Genomic DNA, 22,045 nt, shown 5'->3' on the forward strand with positions numbered 1-22,045 from the left:
CTCTTATATTTAGCAAGGAGAGAGCAACTGGCCCTATCCAACTCCAGCACAGCATCCCTCCAGTGGCTGTCGCTGGTGTTTACTTTATGTTTCTTTTTAGATTGTGAGCTCTTTGGGGACAGGAGACCATCTTATTTATGTGTTGTTTGTTGTTCTATGTAAACCGCTTGGAGAACTTTGGTTGAAAAGCAGTATATAAATATCCATAGTAGTAATAGTAGTAGTAGACAGGCCCAGCATCACTCCAGCCACTGCTGCTACTGGGGGAGAATGACTGCTGGGCTAACCCCCGGCAGCCACCTGTCGTAAATCTGTCAGGCTAGCCAGACAGAGCAAAAAAAGAGAGAGGCAGAAGTAGAATAGCAAAGTCTTATAGGAAGAAATTCTCCAAACCAGGTTCAGTCCAAGACAAATCCAATCAATCCAACAGAGTCCAAATCTAAGTCCACTGGCAAGGTCAACACAGTCCAGGGTCCAAACATGGTCAAGGCAATACATGAACACAGCCGATTAGCTCACAGGAAATTGACATTGCTATCAGCAGGGTAGCTATGGTGCAGTCATCTTAAATAGGCTGACCACCAGTGCTGTTAAGAGTTCCTGAGTTAGCAGCTTTGCCTGTTCTATGCATACAGTTCCTTAAGTCTTGCTGTCTCTTGGACCGACGCCTCTCCACAGTTGAGACTGGTCGCGCCTCCTCCACAAGAGCTGCCTCACCCAGCTTTAACTCATTTTCAACTCCCTGTGTGTCAGACCCACTTTCCTTTGCAACTTCTGGTCCTTGCCCTCCCTCCTCTGCTGTAACCTCTGTCCCCTCCTCTAGCTCCTTCTCGGAGTCTTCCAGCATGCCCATGACACCACCCCAACCACATGGTGGCTGAAATTAAAAAACAAAATGGAGGTTCGGTGCAGCAGGGGGGGCAAAGGGGGCTGCCAGAGGACCCCCCCTCTTGGCCATTTGGAGGCATCCCCGGACCTTGGAGGCACAGAGCAGGGCCCCAAGGTCCGGGGGGTAGAGCACCTCTGGTTGTAGTCTTGTACAGGCTCTGTAATCACTGGGGATCCAAGATTGAGAATTCCAGCCTTAATGTATTAGAATAGCTCTAGGAGCCCCAGTAGGGCCATTCGAGGAGGAAATAAGTTAGCATGAGAAGGATTATGTAAGTACCAGTGATATTTGGTCATGTAGGTGCAGCCCATCTGCTTGTTGAAACTCTAAGAGATATTTAGACTAGTAAAGGAACAGATTAAATACCATTAAATAATGCAGTAAATGCAAATTGTGCTGAAACCTGAAACCTGGCTTCCTGTCTTGTTTTCTTTGTTGGTTTCTTTCGACTCCTTTAAATACTTCAGGGACAGCAGGTCTATAAATAGCCTTGTGAATGTTTCCTGTGAGACACGTTGGTTTTCATTAGTTAATCAAAAGTGGGGGAAGAGTTGAGTTAATTATTTGTGTAGGAAATCTCCTGCTTTTCATTTTGGCTGATCACATTCACAAAGATAATGTAGATTTCCCCCACCTACCTCAGTTAGAAGGTGCTGTTCTCAAGAAGCGAACATTAGAAGTTCATTTTGTAAACAATATCCCGAGTCTCTATGCTTCTGGAATTAGAAGCTTCTAGAGCAGTTCTGCTCAACTTTGGCCTTCCTGCAGATGTTAGCCTATAACTCCCATAATCCCTGGCTATTAGTCACTGTTGTTGGGGAGTTGTAGTCCAAAAACAGTTGGAGGGCCGAGCAGTCATGTGCATCTACAGAACTTTTTCCGTGGCATGTGTGTGTGTGTGTGGTGCGGGCAAAGCCAGTAATCCAATACCCCTCTCCCTGAGAGTATGCCCCATTGAATTCAATGGGAACTGGCTCAATGTGGGGACGACTGCCCACTCTTGCCCCCCCCCTTCGGATGCTCAGGGGAGCAGTCCTGTTCTAGAGGCTTCCATGGTGTAGTGGATTAAAGCCTTTGTCTCAGAGCTAACTCAAGTGAGGGAAAGAAAATGCCGAGTCATCTCTGATGAGCTGCCTGAGTGGGCTTCTCATAAAACCTGTCTATATTTCCGGTAGATTTAAAATGCTGCCACCAAGCACCCTAAAGCTTGCCGAGAATTGGACCAGTGGATTGAGTGCTTTAATCCAAGGTCCCTCTGTAACTGGTTATTGGGCAAATAATAATAATAATAATAATAAAAACTTTCCATGTGTAGGCCTACACATGATGAAAAAACTGATAGATGCTGAGCGCTTGAGGATGCTTTTGCACCGGAGAAATCCCCTTTCCACCCTCCCTTTTTTCTTGAATTAAAAACCAACTCTGAGAGACTTGTAAAAAGAAAAGAACAAAAAACAGTTTTATTGGATTACTACAGACAGCTTCTGACTGATGCTTTTAGGTCTTAAATACACTCAAAAATACTTAGTAGGTTCCAGAAATAGGTTGTCTTAGGCTGCAGTTTCAGGTTGCATTTAAAGTAAGGTTGTGCCGTCAAGTCATTGTTGACTCCTGGCAACCGCAGAGCCCTGTGGTTTTCTTTGGTAGAATATAGGAGGGGTTTACCATTGCCATCTCCCGTGCAGTATGAGATGATGCCTTTCAGCATCTGCCTATATCGCTGCTGGCCAATATAGGTGTTTCCCACAGTCTGGGAAACATACCAGCGGGGATTCGAACTGTCAAGCTCTGACTCCCTAGGCAAGTTACTTCCCCACTGCACGAGGAAGCAAAAACTCCATGGCACTCACTAAGCCTTACCACACATGCTTCTCCAGCACAGACCACCCTTCTTGTTCCCAGAATTCTCAGCAACCATTTTCTTGGTCCCACCCACCTGGTGAACTGATTGGCTGCCCTGGAGTTCACCAGCCTGTCAGTCGAGACAAGAGTTCATTCCCTGAACTCTTGAGAGGGAGGGGAGGCTTACATGGGGATGGCAGTTAAGACTGTTGGGGTGTTGAGAGGCCTGAATAAATGTGTTTTGTCAGCACCAAAACACCATACACCTCATAGGGATATATTACAAGGAGGTGTAAATGTGAGCAAAGAATTGATTAGATGAAATGGAAACACACTCAAGAGAAATAAAAAACAGGAGCAAAGAATGACAGATTGAGATGAAAGGGAAACAACTGGCCACAGAATTACCGGTAGAAAGAACTAAACTTTCAGCCCCTTTCTTTATAAATATCAAACATTTTAATTATCCTAAATACTGTTATGTAATAATATGGTTCAATTTGTATTTGAATTTTCTTTGTAAATGCCTAACTATATTTTTGTACCACGTACAAAATTTTGTACCATTTATTTAGTAATAAAGGAGATATGTTCATGCCTAATTTTATTTCCCAAGGGCCTAGAATGCAAATGTTTACACACTGGCAAACCATACCCTCTGTTCTGCACGGATACATCCTTTGTGTGCACAGACAAACAGACTCAGGGAAAGTTCTTCCCTGTGATTGAGAGTGCCATCATTCTTAGTTAAAGTGATAGCTGATAAGACATATTATCAGATATCGGAGATACTTTGGTCTTTCAGTTGGACATTGGGCTGGGGAGGGATGCATCCAGGCAGACATTTATCAGGTGCAGTTTCACTAATCACTTCCTAGAAATGCCCTGGATGAATTTATACCCGATGCATCTCTGATCAAGGCAAACTGTGGGTGCATGGAGCTTCATTTCTAAAGCCATCGTCATATACCAGACTGAACAGAGTATTTACTCGATGAATATTTATATACTACGACTACTATTTATATACCGCTCTTCAACCAAAGTTCTCAAAGCTGTTTACACAGAAAAATAAATAATAAATAAATAAGATGGCCCCCAAGGGGTTCACAATCTAAAAAGAAACATAAGGCAGATACCAGCAACAGCCACTGAAGGGATGCTGTGCTGGGATTGGATAGGGCCAGTTGCTCTTCCTCTTATATAAGAGAATCACCACTTTAAAAAGTGTCTATCTTGTATGGTGCGGAAGTTTACAGCTTATATGGCATGGAACTTAAGATGGGCACCTTAACTTGAAATTTCAATTCTTTTTAGAGCACGAGTGAAAATGTAAAAACATCTTAATGCTCATCTTAAACTGAAGGTTTTCAGAGTACTGAATTGAAATCAAATCTGAAGATGTTCTGCTTTCACAAGAGTTTGTGCAACCCTGGACACAAATCAAAGCATGAACTGCAATGGAACCTACCGATTATAGCATTGTATGAACCCTTGCACCAGTCCTCCTCAGACAGTGCTATTGGCTATTTTCAACCTGCTCACAGTTCTTTGGATGCATCAGTAACAGTATCAAATATACAACAAGAAATACACTACAGGGCAGTAATCATATTTGACCCATTTGGGAAATTAGGTTTCAGATTTGCTGCCAGTCAGTGGGATTTCTATTATGCATGTGACCAGTTAGTGCTGTGCCTTTGGTCAGTTTCAAGACTTAATTCTTTGGTTCTTATCTCCTCTTATCTCATCACATCTATAGTCCCCCTCCCCTACACAACAAAGCACCACACAACAATATTTTTGAACTTTTTATTGAGCACAAATTATTCAAAGAAAGTGAACAGATTAAAATAAAGTAAATCTAAACATAAAGTCACATGTCTAATAGTTTGAAGGCAAATGTTATTCTCTATTTATAAAAAGGTTAAGTGAATTATAAAATATTAATAACTAGCTGGCCTGATGCAGAGAATCTGCGCCCCTAGTCCTCCCTGTCGCCCCCTTCAGCCCCATTTCGTTACCCCCACCGCCTCAGTCCGTTCTCCCAAACCAACTAAGATTCTAGGGATTCTTCCAAAAGTGTTTCAATGTTGCCTTACCCAAGACTGAATATTTTTATTTTTTAAACTAAATTTACTAAATTTGGTACGTATTTATGAGTTGCTTTTCTACTAAAACTGTCTCCAAAGGGACATACAACCATAAAATCAGCCAGTCATGTGATGTGACAAGTATTTCGCCTCTACGATTCGAGGACTAGAGTTCACCACCTGCCGTAAGTGGCTGTAGCAGCAGTTGTGAGCGTAGGACTATCAATGAGCTGTCTGGTTTGCTGTTCATTATTGTAACGCTGATTACTAACATCAGAGTCCGGATCTGATTTGCTCCAGGACATACTTGCTATTTTCATGGTGCGTTTTCCTTTTTGAAACTTTAGGGTAACACAATGAAGAGCCAAGAATCCCTGCTTTTTGGCGCGCGCGCACACATATACTGTATATGCTTTCTGAAGAAAACTACGGGGGCGGTTACAAGCAGTACCCAGGGACAAGCACCAAAGCCCTGCCTCCCCTCTGTTGTCGCTCCAGCGCCCCTTATTCCATTCCCTATTATAGAAGCGCTTCCGGCGGCGTGGAGCATTCTGACATCATCCCCCGCACCCCGGTGACGCCAGCGCCGGGAGCAGAGTGTGACGCCAGTGCGTAGGGGAACGTGGTGACGTGGCCTATTTAAATGGCCCCAAGTGGCGGATGGAGCCAGAATAAGCAGGTGCTGGCGCGTGGGGGATTGTGCAGCCTGCAGAGAAAGTCGGGCCTGAGCAAAGCGGGAGGCAGAGAGCGTGCCCAGCAAGGGACGTCCAGACGCTGCAGCCTTCGCGCCTGCCTCCCTTCACACCCGCCAGCACGCTTTTCCTCCCTGTGTTTTTTGGGTGGCGCTGGTCGGAAGGAGTGGAGCAAAGCGCCCCCTCGGCTCCTCCTGTCCTCCGAGGCCCCGATTACGGAGGAGAAGAGCCACCACGCACTAGAGCCCTGCTGAGTGCCCTGCGCGGGAAACCGGCAGGAGGAGGGAGGGAGTGGGGCGGAGGCGTGTGCGCGGGAGGAGCAGGAGGCGGAGGGAGGCTGGAGGTGTGAGGCGGAGGGAGGGAGGGAAGGAAGGAAGGAGGGAGGAAAGAAAGAAAGATGAGCGGGCGGCGCGGGGAGGCTTTCGGGTGAGCAGCAGCCGAGTATGGACCCAAGCCTGGCATTGGTAAGCCCCGCGTCTGCAGGTGGACGGTGTCTGAGGTGCTAGAGGCGACCGCCACGACAACGACCACCACCTCCTGTTCCTGTCGCTGCAGACCGTGCTTGGCCCCGCTGCTGCTGCAGAGGAGCGAGAGAGGGGCTCTCTTGCTGCTGCTATAGACGCCGCCACTCCTCCTCCTCCTCCCCTCTTGCTGCTGCTGCTGCTACTGTGAATGATTGATCTGCCAGCCTTGAGCCGGAGGAAGATGCTCGCCCGCTGCAGAAACAGGGGTGACTGAAGCGGGGGGGGGGGGCACTTGCCCAGCCCCGCCAGGAGAAGGAGCAGCGCCCTGCCTTGCCTACGCTGCCTCCCTTCTCGGCCATCTCCACCCCCGCGCCCCGTCTCCATCTCGTCCTCGCAGGGGATGCGCGGCCGGTGCCCAGCCTCAGCCGTCGTTCTACCGCAGCCCGATGTCAGCGCCGGCGAAGCGGCTTCCCCTGCCTGCTGCTTGGGAAAATGAAGCGACACCCCGCATCCTGCTGCTGCTGCCGCCGGCGGGGGTGTTAGAGGGAAGGGCGGCGCGGAGCGCTGCGCACACCGCAAGCCCCATCCCGCTCTGCACCTGAGGCGGACGGACCGAGCTTGAGGGCTCTTGGCTGCTCCAGGGCGTTTCGAGTGACTGTCGAAAGCATATGCGCGGCGGCGGCGGCTGTGGCTGCTGCTGCGGGGTTTCTAATCCGGCCCCCTGCTAGAAGAGGCAGGCGAGTGCCTCCCCTTCTCCCTGCAGAAGGAGGGCTGGCTTGGTGCTGCTACTGCTTCTACCTCCTCCTTGTCCGCCGCCGCCCCCTGGCAGGGAGCTGGAGCTGCCCTGGACCTGGTGCAGCGCGTGCGGGGAAGACTGCCTCCGGGAGGAGGCTATGGGGGAGATGCTCTTCAGGCTGACTCCCTAGGCAGACTCCTCCTGATCAGGGTTGTGGGGTGTGTGTGTGTGTGTGTGTGTCTTTTTCCTGGCTACGCTCCCACATGCCTGTAGACTCTCGTGTTTAAAAAATCCTGCTGAGAAGGAGCGTAGGGCCACCTGGCTTTCGTGGAAACACCTGGGAGCTACGAGGGGAGAGGCAGGAACCCAGACGGGAAAGGAGTGTCCAGCGTTGCTAAAGCGGCCGGGGTGCACTTGCGGCGTTGTCGAAGAGCGAGGGGAAAGCCGCGGAGCTATTGGCCTGCTCAACAACTCACCCTGCACGTCTCCATTTGGTCATCATGGGGTAAGGATTTCATACTGAATCACGGAGTTGTAAAAGGGTGGCAAGCATGCTCCGTTGCCACGAAGTGCAGGATTATTATTTTTTTTGTCTTGAGGCAGACCAAGCCCTTCACTTAATAGCGGCAAGGAAGGCATTCTACTGTAATAGGTTAATGTGCCGGAATCTCAGTCTTAATGTCAGAATACCTTCCTTAATAGCCTAGTGGATACCTTGCTTGGTCAGCAGTACTGAGAAATTACTCAATGGCCTATTCAAATTTAATATGGCTAATGTATTAAATCATATTAAGTGTTCCAGCTGTAAGGCAGAAAGCATTTGTTGCTCTGGTTTTGTCAGGAAGGTCTTGACACACCTTTTTGATAGGGATTCCGCTTTCAATAGGTGCTGGAGTCCAAAAGGGTATAGCTTCTCTTTTCTGCCAGCACATACACACTCGGAGGACACCATCTGTAGACAAAATATTTTTAAATTGCTGTTTCTTTATAGCCCTACTGGTTGCTTTCAAGAATGAGGAAAATGGCTCCGTAATCAGTTTGTGGGTTTGGTATACAGCAGTTCCAAAGTTGTTCTTACCACCTTCTGGTTTATTAGTAGCAACCAGTTCAACTAAGATACTTTTCAGAAGTGGCACTTTATTTATTTGTTTATTTATTTATTTATTTATTTATGTATTACTATTTTGCATTTCCTGCACATGTAACTGGACTACAGCATTAACATTGGCTGGAATGTACATGCATTTTAAAAATGAATCTCTTCTACTTTCTATCCTCTTAACATTCACAAGTTGTGCATTCTGGACTTTAAAAAGTGTGTTCTTGGGTTGACTTGCAAAACACACAGTAATTGAAACGGTTCTATTCGTGTATCAAGATTATAAATAGATGTGTGACTAGGTCTCATAGCAGAACACATGCCATGTTAAAAGGCAACAAATACTACCACCTTGGCTTCTTGGGGGTTCTTGTACAATTGTCTGTAGGGCCTTGATAATCAGTTAGGGTCTTTTAGGACCACTTTGAGGAGTGAGTAAAGGGTGGTGGACCAGCATCTGAAATCCCATCCTATAAAGGGCCATACTACGAGTTTCATTGCCACAAATTATCACTGTTGCAACTCTTTTTTTTAGGCTGGCAGCTGGGGAAACAAGGCAATACTTGTGGTAGGGGATGGATTTGGGCCAGGACCACCTAGTTTCTAGTCCCTGTTGTGAATAGTCAGGTATACCTGATGAACTTGCATGCCTGGCTGTGCCTGCTTAAGCTGATAAACCCACTTAAAGCAGTCACCTACATGTAAACAGTTCCCAATATGATGTGAATTTTCAGTGAATGCTCTTAGCTCACTGGTTTCTACAGCAGGAAGCAGGCCTTGCAAAGAAAAGATATGTGGGGAAATATGGAAATGGTATACCTAGCCTCATGGATGAAAAGACAGTTTGGGGAGGGTGATCATGAGCTGAAAAACGGGAAGGAACTAGTGTTGCTTCACCCACCTTCTTCCGTTTGGATATGGATTGCATTGGGCTAACATGCCCATGCACACATGAATCATGGGACTCTGTTTAACACTTTGAGCGTTAGTGTGCCTTGATTGGGCTAAGTAGTGAAGTGCCAATTATACATCGCCAATCATTTTAAAGACGGAGGCTGTGTGCTCATTGGGATAATCATTCTTGCCTGTAGACTTGATAGGCTTTTCCTCTCAAATTGTGGCCTAGCTCATTCCCTTTACCTTTGATCTACTTGGGCCTGGGCCCAAGTGGTGTCAGCAGAATGCTTTGTATTTATCTTTATTTAGTAAACTTGTTTGTTAAACTAGATAAATCTCAGTATGTAATGAGTTTGAATAACTTTGGTTTTAAGGGCAAAACATGCACCTGAATGAACATGGTCCTTCTCATCTCAGGAAAAGCCACTTTGGGTGGAGGGACTTGGCCAAGAGGAGTACTGATCTCTGATTCTGGTCATCACTGTTCTGCTCGAAATTGCCCCACAGCTACTCCTCTCCCCAGTTATAAATATATGAGAGAGAGAAAAGTGGGAAGGGAAGAAAGAAGCCTTCTCCTTCATTTCTCCAAAGCATATTTTATTTCTTGGAAGAACAAAAGTCTTGTTGGGATTCAGTTACATGTGTTGGCATAGAATCTATATTTATGCCCTGAGCATAATTCTTGGAAATAGATTTCACTGAAACTAGTAGGATATTTACAAAGTATACATATGTGCCTAGGATTGGAGTATAGGTCTGAAGAAAATCTGAATTGTTTCTTTTGCTTATATTTTCAAAGTACTTAATCTCTAACTTTTCAGGGAAATAACTGAAATGTGACAGAATATGTCAGAATGGGTTCTAAATCTACAACTATGAGTTGGTAGGCCCAGCTGGGAATCTTTTTAGTCTTACTGAGAGTACATGTGTGCAACTCTATCTTATTGACTAAGATTGTACATGTCGTATATGTAAACATTGGTATAGTCAACTGGAAATACAAGTAAAGTTACAAGAAGAGTTGGCATTCTTGGCATAACTCTTGCTTTGAAGATCTCATGCCAAGTGTAGTGATTAAAACAGCATGCTGTTTTAATTTCAGTTTGTAACAACCAGTGGAGATTACCTGATTATTTGACTATATGAACACTATTGTTGAACTGTCAGTCATGTATTATCAAACGTGGAAAGAAAACAAACACTGAGTAATGTGGAAAAAAATGCAGCAGTGCAACTCAAGTGGTAGGTATTTTTCATTATGTTAGAACCTTGTGCATGGAGTTATATGGGAACACAGTTCACTCAGAGGAAACGCAACTCTGAAGCCCAAGTCTTCATTATGTTGCTTGAACATCTGATGCGCTCAACAGAAAGCTCTCAAACCGAGACTTTCTGTACCCAAATCTAAATATTCTATATGTATCTTGCATGTAAATATTTTATATTTATGCAAGTACATCAGCATCATAAGTTCTACACATACAAAATATGTTCAAATTTGAGTATTATAGAGGAAATAACATTTGCTAATATGTATACTATCATAGAAGGGAATGGCTGCCATCTGTGTCTACAGAAAGAACTAAAAGACTGCCACAGGGACATTATTGATGGGTGCAAGCTTTGGCTTGTCCTTGATACAAGAATTGCCAACATTGGGAGCTGTGTGTTCTCTGTCTCTTTTTTTTTTTTCATCTCTGTGTGGAATACGTTTGGTTCTGGGTGGCAGTATCAAGGCAGTGCGTGTGCACGTGCATTCAGAGTGGGGCCTTCCTCATTCAACCTGACTGGGATCTAAAATTGACTGAGCAGACATCAAAAACCTTGTGAGTGCACGCACATTCATACGCCTTAGAGGGAACACTGATTGGGAGTGATGGGCTTTAACTTCTATGTCTGAGTGACCTTATTCCTTTCTCCCATTGAGATGGGTGGTTGCAGTCTATGAGAACAGGGGGGCTACAGCTCTTGACATGATGGTGGCTAGCCACTCTAAATTTTGGCCCCTGGAATTCTGCGCATCACTGAAATAAATACATTGAACCTCCCAGGTGGCTTTTTCATCAATTATAATGTGTGCTAGCTAGTTATAAGATAAGAACAAGTGGTATTGGAGAGAACATCCAATACGCAGTGGTCTTTTAAAAGCTTCAGCATTAACTGTCTACCTTTCCCCTCTTGTTTCTTAAGCATGATTGTAGTCTCCCATATTTAAACCTAACTTGTAGTATCGGCAGTGCATAGTTAATGTAAAAGACAATACCCAGAGGTGTTGGACTTTGGGGCTGAAGTTCAGAGCTGGCAAACACCCTGGGAGACCCCCAAATCCTCTTTAAGCTGTTTGGGTGGTGTGGTTTGTGCCCTCAAGAACCTACATGTTAAAAAATGATGCTTAACTTGCTGCAGAAGAACCTCCAAAAGCCTTTAGGTCCAGGCTCCAAAATTTCCCAGGTGCACTTCTGACAGTACCTATCCTAGTTGGAAGGTGCACGTTGCTGTACAGTGTATACTCAGTTACGACTGTTGGAGGATTGTGTTTGAACACCATCATGTATTATAGTTGAACTCGTATGGATGTCATCCAGTTCTGAAGCTTCTGAAGCATCTTTTCAGTTAAGCTACCAACTTCTTGAAGGGTTGATGTAGTTGGTAATTCAGAGAATTAGTAGCAACCTTTCTAAAAACAGCTGCCTTCATTCTGTATGTTGAAGTTCTCAAACTCTTGGCTTAACCAACAGATGTATTTGATGACCCCAGAGAACTTGATAGAAGGTGTACATAAAGAACTGTGACAACTGAGGAACACTATTTCTTGATTTGTTGTATAAAAATCATTTCCAGTAAAAGTTCTCACCTCAATTCTGTAAAGCAGAACTATCAGCATTAGGCCTAGGTCCCTTTTCCGTTCCTTCAGGGTCTCCACTGCATTGCCTTTATCCTACCTAATCCACACACCACAACCCTTCTCAAGGCCAAGCTGCCAATCCATGTAAAAGAGAGACGCTGATTCTCTTAGATACCATTATCATTCTCTCATCTATTCCTCCCTTCTTTCTGCCTTCTGTTGGCAACTCCTCCAAAAAAAACACCCCTACCCATCTTCATCATGATGATATGGCAGTCTCTGTCATGTGAGTGACTCTAGGGAGATCCTTTGCTATCTTAGGCAGGTTTTTGTGGCAAGAACCCCTTGAATGTGTGTGTTTAAAAAAACCCCCAAACCCCCCAGTGTGAGTGTCTTTGTCTGTAAATCTGTTGTATGCATGTCAACTTTATACATGTGGAAGGAAGCAGATTTAGTCATTCATCTGTTGTAGGCAAAAATACAGGATGGTGGGGTTTTTTTTCTTGATTGCAAAGCAGCTATAGGGTGCTGCTGCTAAGTTAATTGGCAAGTGGCACTCGGATAGGGGGAATTTGGTCCCACTGGGGGAAAATACAGCTATCCTTTCCCAGTAAAAACATTCATTGGGAGTGCTGCTAATTTGAAATAGTTGTTGGGTCAGACCACTGATTTCTCGAAATCTGTGGTCTGACCCAACAACTGTCTAAGACTTCATGGGCCTTAGAAGTTTTGTTTTCCAGTACAGGTAACTGTAACAAATGTTTGGAGACAGTTTGGTTGAGAGCAAACTCATCAGTTCTTGATACACTTAAGATTCCAGAGAGCCAACTGGGAATCTGCTAGTATTGCCCATTAAGATCTTTATCAAAATTGTACCTCCAGTTACTACATAGATCTGAAATACAGGGGCCTTATTGCATCTGGGGTTGTGGGTGTTTCAGTGTGGATATTTAAGATCCATCTTGGGAATCCTAAAATGCATCCTAGTTAAGAGCTGATACAGTCATTTTATCTGTCAAAATAAAGGAGCACAAGAGCCTATTTAATTACTGGTCTTTATCAGAAGACTGGTTACCAAAGCTCTGCTTACCTGAACAATGGTAATTCTGCTAAACTGACTCATTAGGTCAAGGAAGTTAGTGAAAGATCCACAGATAGAGGCTTTTTCTAGAATATGTTTTTGAGGATGAGCTGGTAGTAAACCCATCAACTCATGGGTTGAGCAATGTTAAGAGAGGGAAAAGACTGGTCACTTTATTAATTGTGTGCAACATGTCTTTTGTACTTCGCTTAAAGATGATATGATGATGTTTAAAGGTGACCCTATCTACTTGATTGATTAGGGTCAGTCTACACATAGAAACAGGTTTCTGTGCACAGTTTGCCTCATTGTATATGATGATGGAATAGCCTACTGAGAAGGTGCAAAATTTCTCCAGAACCAATTGCCCTGATTATGCTTGGAAATGGAGTTTAAGTTGTGATGTCTGTAAAGTGCATGCCTGTTCTTATAAAGTACACCCCATCCTAATCTTACCCTATGGTGGACCCTGGTAGTTCCTTCCTTTTAATCATCTATTTGTAGGAAGAGGAGGAAATGTGAGTGCTTTTCCATACATGGATTGGAATGTGTGTTTACAATTAATCTGGAGGCAGGCAAATTAGCTAATTGTTTTCTGCTTGGATTCATGCATTAATATCTGAAACTTGCAGCTATCTTTCTGAAATTATATAATATAGAGACTTTTAAAAATCTAAATATGTTGTATAGTATAGGCCCTGTTGACATTGTACCTCCAATAATGGCCACAGCATGTGAGACAGTATACAAAGCTGTTTGTTTCCTTCAAACGCCTCTATTGTACTTGGACCAGAACGTTTGTCAAGTACCCCCCCCCCCAAAAAAAACCCTCTGCCAACTACATGCCTTCATCGATCAAGGTTAAAACATGTTGTATGTTGCTTAGATTGGTTAAATACTTGTAGAGCCTTGTTTCCAGGCACAGAGATTTTCTGGTTTAATTCTTCTCAGGGTTGGTAGTCTGGACAAAAGCTTAAGTTTAGAAATGATGCTAGAAACTACCAGATTTCACTGAGGTTTTCCTTATTTACTGGGAAAAGGGCAAAATCAGTATGCTAAAGAGAAATGGAAATCTTGTAAACATTTTCCATTGAAGTGGTTTATTTATATTGAGCAAAAAAAGTTATTGAACGTATATGCCTGGTTTAAGCAACTGGCAGTCCTTGAGGCAGTTTGACAACCCTGATGGTACCATGTGGCCCTCTAAATTTCCAGCCTCGGAGGGACAAGAAGGGTATGGAAGAGGGTCATCTTTGGTAGCAAAGACCATTTTGGGAGATGGAATTTTGCCTCCTAACCTATCAGAGTGGCTGTCCAATAAATCTAGCTGCTGACCAGAGTGCTAGTTTTTATGTATATGGGTATCTCCAACAAAAAAAAAATCATTATGCAGGTTAGTGCAATGTTTAGCAAATTACTAAGCAAACAAAGATGAGACAATTCCAAATTCAGATATCTGTTGAGTTTCTAAGCAAACTGCATTCTGGACAGTTCTTGATCTCTTAGACAAGCAGGCTGGATTGCAGCTCTAGCAACGGAACCGAATCATGTCAAACTTTTATATTCAGTGAAAAGTATAAGTAAAGGTGGAAGTCTATATAACTCAATTGATGGGCATCTTGAAAGAATGTGGCTGATAGATGATTTTGGGTGGTGGATTTACTTGGTTGGTGATACAATATATCGGAAACCAAATACACGTGTATAGAAGGAATGTCAGACAGGTATGAACCATTGCTACTTTTCCTTTAAAAGACATATGGGCAATAACTAGAAAATGGCCGGTACACTCAAACTGAAAGGGATTGGGATCTGTCCAAGCGCAGTATACTCAGGCTGTGCACATGGAGCTGTGCAAGCACCATGTGTACCAGACTGACTTTAGAGGTGGGTGAGCTGGACAGTTGCCCGGAGAACCTTCTTGAAGTGGGTGCTGAGCTTGCTGTCATGCTGTTGAAGTGTATTGTCTGCAGAGCCAGAGAGGAAAAATGAACTTCCATCAATTACTGGACCTTATTAAAATGTTTAATTTTTCAGTTTAATTGCTAGGAAAGCCTGGAAACGAGTAGGGTCAGTTACACTATGAGGCTTTGCAGTCCTGCAGTCACCCTACAACTTGGGTTGGGGGTGGGGGTGCTGTTTATTTTAGTGTGAGACCTGGTGTGCTCTCTTCATATCTAGTAGAATATGGATGCATTTTTGTGCTTGGGTATTGACGTCCTAATGGCGTAGCGGGGAAATGACTAGAAAACCAGAGGTTGCTGGTTCAAATCCCCACTGGTATGTTTCCCAGAGTATGGGAAACACCTATATCAGACAGCAGCGATCTAGGGAGATACTGAAAGGCATCATCTCACACTGCACTGGAGATGGCAATGGTAAACCCCTCCTGTATTCTACCAAAGACAACCACACTTTATTGACATCTTAAATATCCATTTAAAAAAATCTTTCCTTCGTAGATGAAGCAAAGAAAAACACGAGTGGGAAGATGGGCCATGTGAGAAAGATTTTGCAAAAAGTTGTGGCAAGTGAGAACAGAATTGCCCATGATTACTGCTAAGGGTTTGCAAATATAGTTTGGAAGGTGACCACAGAGAGGGCTTATTGTGTTACTTAGTTTGACTTTTGTTTAGACATAAACCCTTTCAGTAAAATATTTAGTTTAAAACAATTTAGCATTGCCTGCCTGCCTGTATATATTTATGTGCCTAGTACATAAACTTGTCGGTCTTACTTTCTGTACACAACTATGTGCTTAACGTATTAAAGCATCATGTTCATACAGTTACAAGCTGAATATGTGACTAAAAGTAAACTGGCTATAATCCACAGCGATGTTGTATGTATTGACAGAATAGTTTTAAAATAGTTAATGGTCTTAAACTGAGACTAATTTTTCAGGTGGAGAAGAAACAGTGCAGAGATAAGAAGGTATTTCTGTGTAGTGCTTGTAGGGATGGCATCTTCCTGGCAGCAGCCCTTCATATCTTGAGGGCTGCTACTGCAGAGGACCTCCCCAATGTGGGGGGATGCATTTTGTAAGAGCAGAGAGCTGCTGTTGGAAGTTGAAAAGCCCTGATTCACAAACAAAGCACTACATGTGCTCTGGATCTCAGCTAAGGTGTTTTTTTACCCAGATCACAAACTCTTGGTAAACACCATGCCAACCCTAATGCTTGTACTGACATTAAAAAACGTTTTACACTTTTAGTAATCAGAAATCACCATGTTCATTCATAATACATAATACTTTGTTGGAGCAGGCAGTAGAAATAGGATTTACTACTTAGCCAAAAGAGTTGTAATGACCATACTTAATCACTGGCTGACACGTGTTATAGAGAATACGTCTTGAACTAAGAAAAGTGTGTGTAAAAGGTTTTAATGCAGATGGACCCAACAACAAGTTGTTGTAAAGTTATTTTTGGCAGAGTTTCTTGTGACACCTGGCTGGATTCCCATCAGTCATTGAGTTAGTACTCTAAACTTGACTTAAGTACACCTGATAGCAGCTGGCTAATATTTCATGTTTTGTACAGAGTAGATTAATCAGAGTTCTAAACCTGTTATCAAAAGAGTCAAATAAGATGTGATGGTAGCAATTTCATGTGTTTGGGGCAACTACATGTATCCTCTTCCAGAGGGGTTTGAGGATCTCATTGGAAGATCAAAAGGGGTATTTGGATGAGAGATGCTAAACCTTTGAAATACCCTCAGTGTACCTTCCTACAGTATCTCTTCAAGTGGTTTTCTCATCAATTAAGCTCTGGGGCCAGAAGTGACCTCAGCTGGATGAAAAGCTTGGGAGGAAAAGGCTGGTACTTTAAAATAATATTATTATAATCTCTTGAGATTGGCCCCCATCTCCTCTTTCTACATGACAAGGAAGTGTCACCATCCCATCTGGTGTGGACTTTGATATAATGTGGTGATAAAGATGTTGTGCAGCCAAGAACACGGTTTGCCTGTATATACTTGCAGCAATGTTGTTACTTCCCCACACTGAATTAATTGGTGTGATGATAATGACAGTCTAAACTAGGGTTTATTAATGTAATTCCAGATTGTTAATTTACTTGTATGTAAGTCACTTGGAAGTATTATCGTGACATGTGCTTTGGATCACAGATGGAGTTGCAAAAAAAGGGGGTGGGGAGGCAACTACTTACTGTCATGCTGAGACAGAAGGGTGTCTGAAAATTGGCAAATTGCTGCACAACAACTTTACACTTCTTTTTATAGAATCCTGAAATACTTAGTTATAAACCTGGACCTGAAAGTTACAATTAAGCCCTGAAATATGCACATAAAGGATGAGAGTTCTTTTTAGAAAGGAAATGTTAATTGCTCTTTAGGAGCAAGGTTTGACATCTCAAATTTGCTTCTCTTGGTATCTTTTGTCAAATGGTTTTCTTTTTGTTTTGTCAGTATATACACATAGATTATCTAATACGTCTATTACCCAGCTGTGCTCTATAAGTTCTTAACCAGTTGCAAATGGCACCTTCATGTGCCTGAACCTCTAATTGCAAATGCCTTAACTGTCCTGTACGTTGTCATAACAAGAGTCTGTAGTGGCACCACTCACTACCAGTGACTTCATTGCTTCTACCCAAAAGAGGAAACTGGCCCAAGGTAGCCCAGATTATCTTGGGGAAAGGCTCAATGAATTATCCTGATGAGAGGCACAAGACGGAATCTCCTGGAACCAGTTGTTGGATCTCATTGCCTATTGTGATTTGCCAGTCCTTGGCCCATTATAACAAATCCATAATGAATATTAGTACAGGGCTCATGTTTTCATGCTTTATTTTATATACCGCCTGACTCCAAAGGCTCTAGGAGGTTCACAAAAACACGTCCTTTATCACCGAAAGCACATGCTCCCCCAGTGTTCATTCTTTATGTAACAAACATAACATGTTTTTTATGTAACAAACAAACCCTGTGTTTGAGGGTAGAGCTAGCAAAGATAATCGACCGGGCATTAGGACAGGATTGGTCGGAGAGGAGAATAGGAAGCCAGTGTTGTGGATTTAAGTGTTGGAATATTATTTTACCGCCTTTCTGCCTTGACAAAGGCACCCAAAGCGGTTTACAATATTGAAGCAAATTAGAAGATTAATACAACGTCTCAGGATGTTGGTCTTTTCAGGAGCTGAGGACGAGCTCCCAGGTCTGGGTGCATCCTTTCTTGCCTTCCCCTCGGGGCACAAAGTGAAAGTTTCCAAAGTGAAATATCTGTTCAGTATTGTTCACAATATCAGACATACTGTAGCAGGAATTGTGGCAGGTCGTGACTGTGAGTTCTCCTAATGCTGGAAGTGGGTTGCATATTTTGCTGGTGGTATTAAATTCATAAATAAATGAAAGTGAAATGTATGTTAGAAAACCATAATCATGCATTGGTTCCTGGCCATTCCTGACACTCTTCTCACTGGTTCGCTTCAATATCTTACTGGGATTTTGCATGTGAGAATTTGAGCTACTAACAATGTATTCACTGCAAAAAGGAAATCATGACCACATAATGAGATCTTGAAATTCATGAGTGTTGACAGAAGCCTGTTGTGTGATTTAGTCTTGCAGCTGATTTTTTTCATAATCAGAAGTTGCATTTAGGCACACAAACCAGCAATAAATGAGCAAACACCTTGTGATACTTTACTTAGATAATCATGATGACAGAAGCAGCATCCTGCTTGGATTTTAAAAAATCCTGTTCTTGGGCAGAAGGAGTCGATGGTTTAATATCATTAGTACTACATTACAGTAAACCAGCTTGCATTTGAAATGTGTTTACTTGTCTATTTCACGTGTACTCCTTTTTCATAGAACTTAGGGGCGGGAGGTCCCAGGGCAAACCTACTCCTGCTTGTATCACTTGACATGCACTAGGACCAATGCCAGAAATAAAATTGGCTTTATTACTTAGTTCAGTACTTCTTCATGAGAATAGGCAGCCCAGTTCTGTGATCCCATTTTGGGTATTGTAGTGTAGTTGGAAGCTTGTGCTATTGCATGTAAATTGGCCTCTTCAGCTAGGCAGGTAAGGTGAAGCTGAGCTGCATAGCTTTGCATGTTATCAGTACCCCAACCACCTGTTAGTATACTACTAAAAACTAGTTTGACGTTGCAGTCAGTGGGGAAGCACAACCACTTACCCTGCAGCCCTCCCTCCCCTCTTCCTCCCTGACAGTTCTTGGGAAGAGTGATAGCTCAGCTGTACAACTCAAGTGGCAGCCACTTAGTAAGGACAGGAGGGGCTGTATTCCCCCACCAAAAACAACACCCTGTGAGTAGTTAATTTAAAAACAAAGCAAAACAAAAAACCTCAGTGTCCAGCCAGCCCAGAAGGCAACTAATAGGAGAGGAAAGAGGCCTTCACCTCATTGCTCGTTGGGCATCACTGCCTCCTTGGATTAGACATAAAAGGGCAAGAGTTTCTCTCTTGGGAGGCGGTTAATCTGGGGAGGCGGTGATGTCTAACGCTCCAAGCAATGAGGTGAAGGCTGATCAGCAGGCTGTGTTCCCCCTCCCACCCCAGTAGCAGTGCGGGGAGAAAGTTTGAGCAGCCAAGAGGAGGAAGCAGGAAGTTCCCTCCCTTGCAGTGAATTGGCTGCCTCTCCCCTATTAGTCTCCTTCTGGGCTGGCTGGACATTATGAGTTATCTTTTACCAGCCACGGGCTATTTTCTATTTCTTTTTGGTGGTGGGAGAGGACTGGGGGTGGCAGCTTCTGCTACTAGATTTGAGTGACCCAGATCACTCAACAGCTGTTAACCTGTGAGCAGGCCCATTGGAAACAATGGGCTTACTCATGTGTAACACTTGCTGTGTGGCTTGCACAGCTAGCATTTTCCACCCCACCCCAGGTCCAGGTGGCAGCAGCCATCACTGCTAGCTACCAATGTAAGGTTAGAGTTGGGTCATGCCAGTGGAGCCAAGTAAGACCTGATCTTGTGTTGTCATAGGGACCCTCTTGTAGGGTGGATTTGATTTTAAATCAAAACTATTTAAATCACGAAGGGAGAAGGCAAAGGCTTGAAAGTGTGTGCACTGCATGTATACCACCTGCATCTTAGGACCGATCAGGTCTGTTTTCTCTCATCCCCATATACTGCTGTCAACATGTCCATATCATATAATTAGAAGTTATGATTAATATTAATGATACCTTTGATCTAGGGTTTTTAAATTGTGTTTTTTAAATAAAAACTACTTTAAATTTTAAAATACATCTTTTAAAATCTATTTTTTATCAACCCTCCCCTCTTGCTGGGTTGTCTTTCACTTAATGTTGCAGAGGTGCGTAGGAGAAGTACGTTGATGCAGTTCTGACTCGCTGGTAAGAGACTGGAAATGTCATTAGCATTGCTCCTATGAAATTGTTTAGAGTGGATGTTCAGTGGATCTGCTATTCTGTATTATGTGCTGTGAGGCCACACACAGGCTTCATAGAAGTTAGTAGAAAGTGAATGGAAGAAGGTACCTTTTGCCTAATGGATATGGTATAACTTCTAGCAATGTCATAGGGACATAGGATGCAGCCATATACTGAGTCAGACCATTGGTCTATCTAGCTCAGTATTGCCTACACAGACTGGCAGTGGCTTCTCCAAGGTTGCAGGTAGGAATCTCTCTCTCAGCCCTATCTTGGAGAAGCCAGGGAGGGAACTTGAAACCTTCTGCTTTTCCCAAAGCGGCTTCATCCCCTGAGGGGAAGATCTTCCAGTGCTCACACCTCTAATCTCCCATTCATATGCAACCAGGGCAGACCCTGCTTAGCTAAGGGGACAAGTTGTGCTTGCTAGCACAAGACTAGCTCTCCTCTCTTATTCTTAGAGAACTATTACAGCAGGGGTAGAGAAACTTGGCTCTAAGACTTGCTCAACTACAACTCCCATCATCCCCAACTACAACTTATTGTGGCTGAGGATTCTTCAAGTTGTAGTTCAGGAACAGCTCGAGAGCCAAGGTCGCCAGCCCCTGTATTAGCAGCAATATATGAGTGCTTCCTATAGGCACAGAGTAGCCTGGTTTTGCATCTAGTCTGTTCTGATCCAGCTCCATGACCTAGTTGGCAGATGACTGCCTGGAACTTCATTATTTGACACATTTCTCTGCAACCTAAAAATGACTCAAGGCAGTTTACAAAATTTGAAATTCAAAAATACAACATTTAAAAACAGAAAATTAAAACATCCAAACACTTTAAAGCTAAAAGTAAATAAATAAAATCTGGTCAAACAGGTGCATCTCGAGCTTTTTCCTAAAGGCTGCCAGGGATGTTGAAGCTCTTATTCCAACAGGAATAAAAGTCTCGGTAGTGTTAGAGAAGACCTTACACTGAGTCACCACCTGATAAGCTGGTGGTGGGTGGGTGGTCTGAGCACTGGGGCTTGTGATGAAGCCATCTCATTGCCAGGTCATCCCATGCCTCTCCTAATTTTGATTACAGATAAAGTATCTTAAGAACATATAAGAACAGCCCTGATGGATAAGGCCCATCTAGTCCAGCATCCTGTTTCACCCGTGGCCCACCAAATGTCTCTGGGGAGCCCACAGGCAAGAGATGAAGGCATGCCCTCTCTCCTGCAGTTGCTCCCCTGCAACTGGGATTCGGAGCCATCTTGCTTCTGAGGCTGGAGATGGCCCACAGCCACCAGATTGGTAGCCATTGATAGACCTGTCCACCATGAATCTGTCGAAGCCACTTTTAAAGCCATCCAAGCTGGTGGCCATCACCACATTTTATTTTATTTTATTATTTTTTTGCATTTTATATCCCGCTCTTCCTCCAAGGAGCCCAGAGCAGTGTACTACATACTTAGGTTTCTCCTCACAACAACCCTGTGAAGTAGGTTAGGCTGAGAGAGAAGTGACTGGCCCAGAGTCACCCAGCTGCTAATATGGCTGAATGGGGATTTGAACTTGGGTCTCCCCGGTCCTAGTCCAGCACTCAAATAATTCCATAGACTAATTCTGCGCTCTGTGAAGAAGTACTTCCTCTTGTTAGTCTTAAATTTCTTGCCCTTCAATATCATGGGGTGACTCCTGGTTCTAGTGTTGTGAGAGAGGGAGAAAAATTTCTCTGTCCACCCTCTCCACTACATGCATAACTTTACACACTTTGATCATGTCTCCTCTTAGTCACCTCTTTTCCAAGGTAAAGAGCCCCAGATGCTGTAGCCTAGCCTCATAAGCAAGGTGCTCCAGGCCCCTAATCATTTTGGTTGCCCTCTTCTGCACCTTTTCCAGTTCTACAATATCCTCCTTAAAATATGGCGACCAAAGCTGTACACAGTACTTCAATTGTGGCCGTACCATAGATTTGTGTAAGGGTATTATAATATTAGCAGTCTTATTTTCAGTCCCATTTGTAATGATTCCTAGTATGGAATT

At 43.6% G+C, this 22,045-nt stretch overlaps 1 protein-coding gene across 2 annotated transcripts in view; it reads left to right on the plus strand.

Moving 5' to 3' along the window:
* Nucleotides 1–5,485: 5,485 nt before the first annotated feature.
* HOMER1 (homer scaffold protein 1) overlaps nucleotides 5,486–22,045 on the plus strand; it is a 137,024-nt gene continuing 120,464 nt past the window's right edge. For both annotated transcript variants that reach the window (XM_053297500.1, XM_053297501.1), the window contains exon 1: nucleotides 5,486–7,221. In XM_053297500.1, coding sequence (XP_053153475.1) covers nucleotides 7,217–7,221 — 5 coding nt within the window. In that variant the 5' untranslated portion in view covers nucleotides 5,486–7,216. The remainder of the gene's footprint in view (nucleotides 7,222–22,045) is intronic.

The sequence above is a fragment of the Hemicordylus capensis genome, chromosome 2, assembly GCF_027244095.1.
Source record: "Hemicordylus capensis ecotype Gifberg chromosome 2, rHemCap1.1.pri, whole genome shotgun sequence".
Lineage (NCBI taxonomy): Eukaryota > Metazoa > Chordata > Lepidosauria > Squamata > Cordylidae > Hemicordylus > Hemicordylus capensis.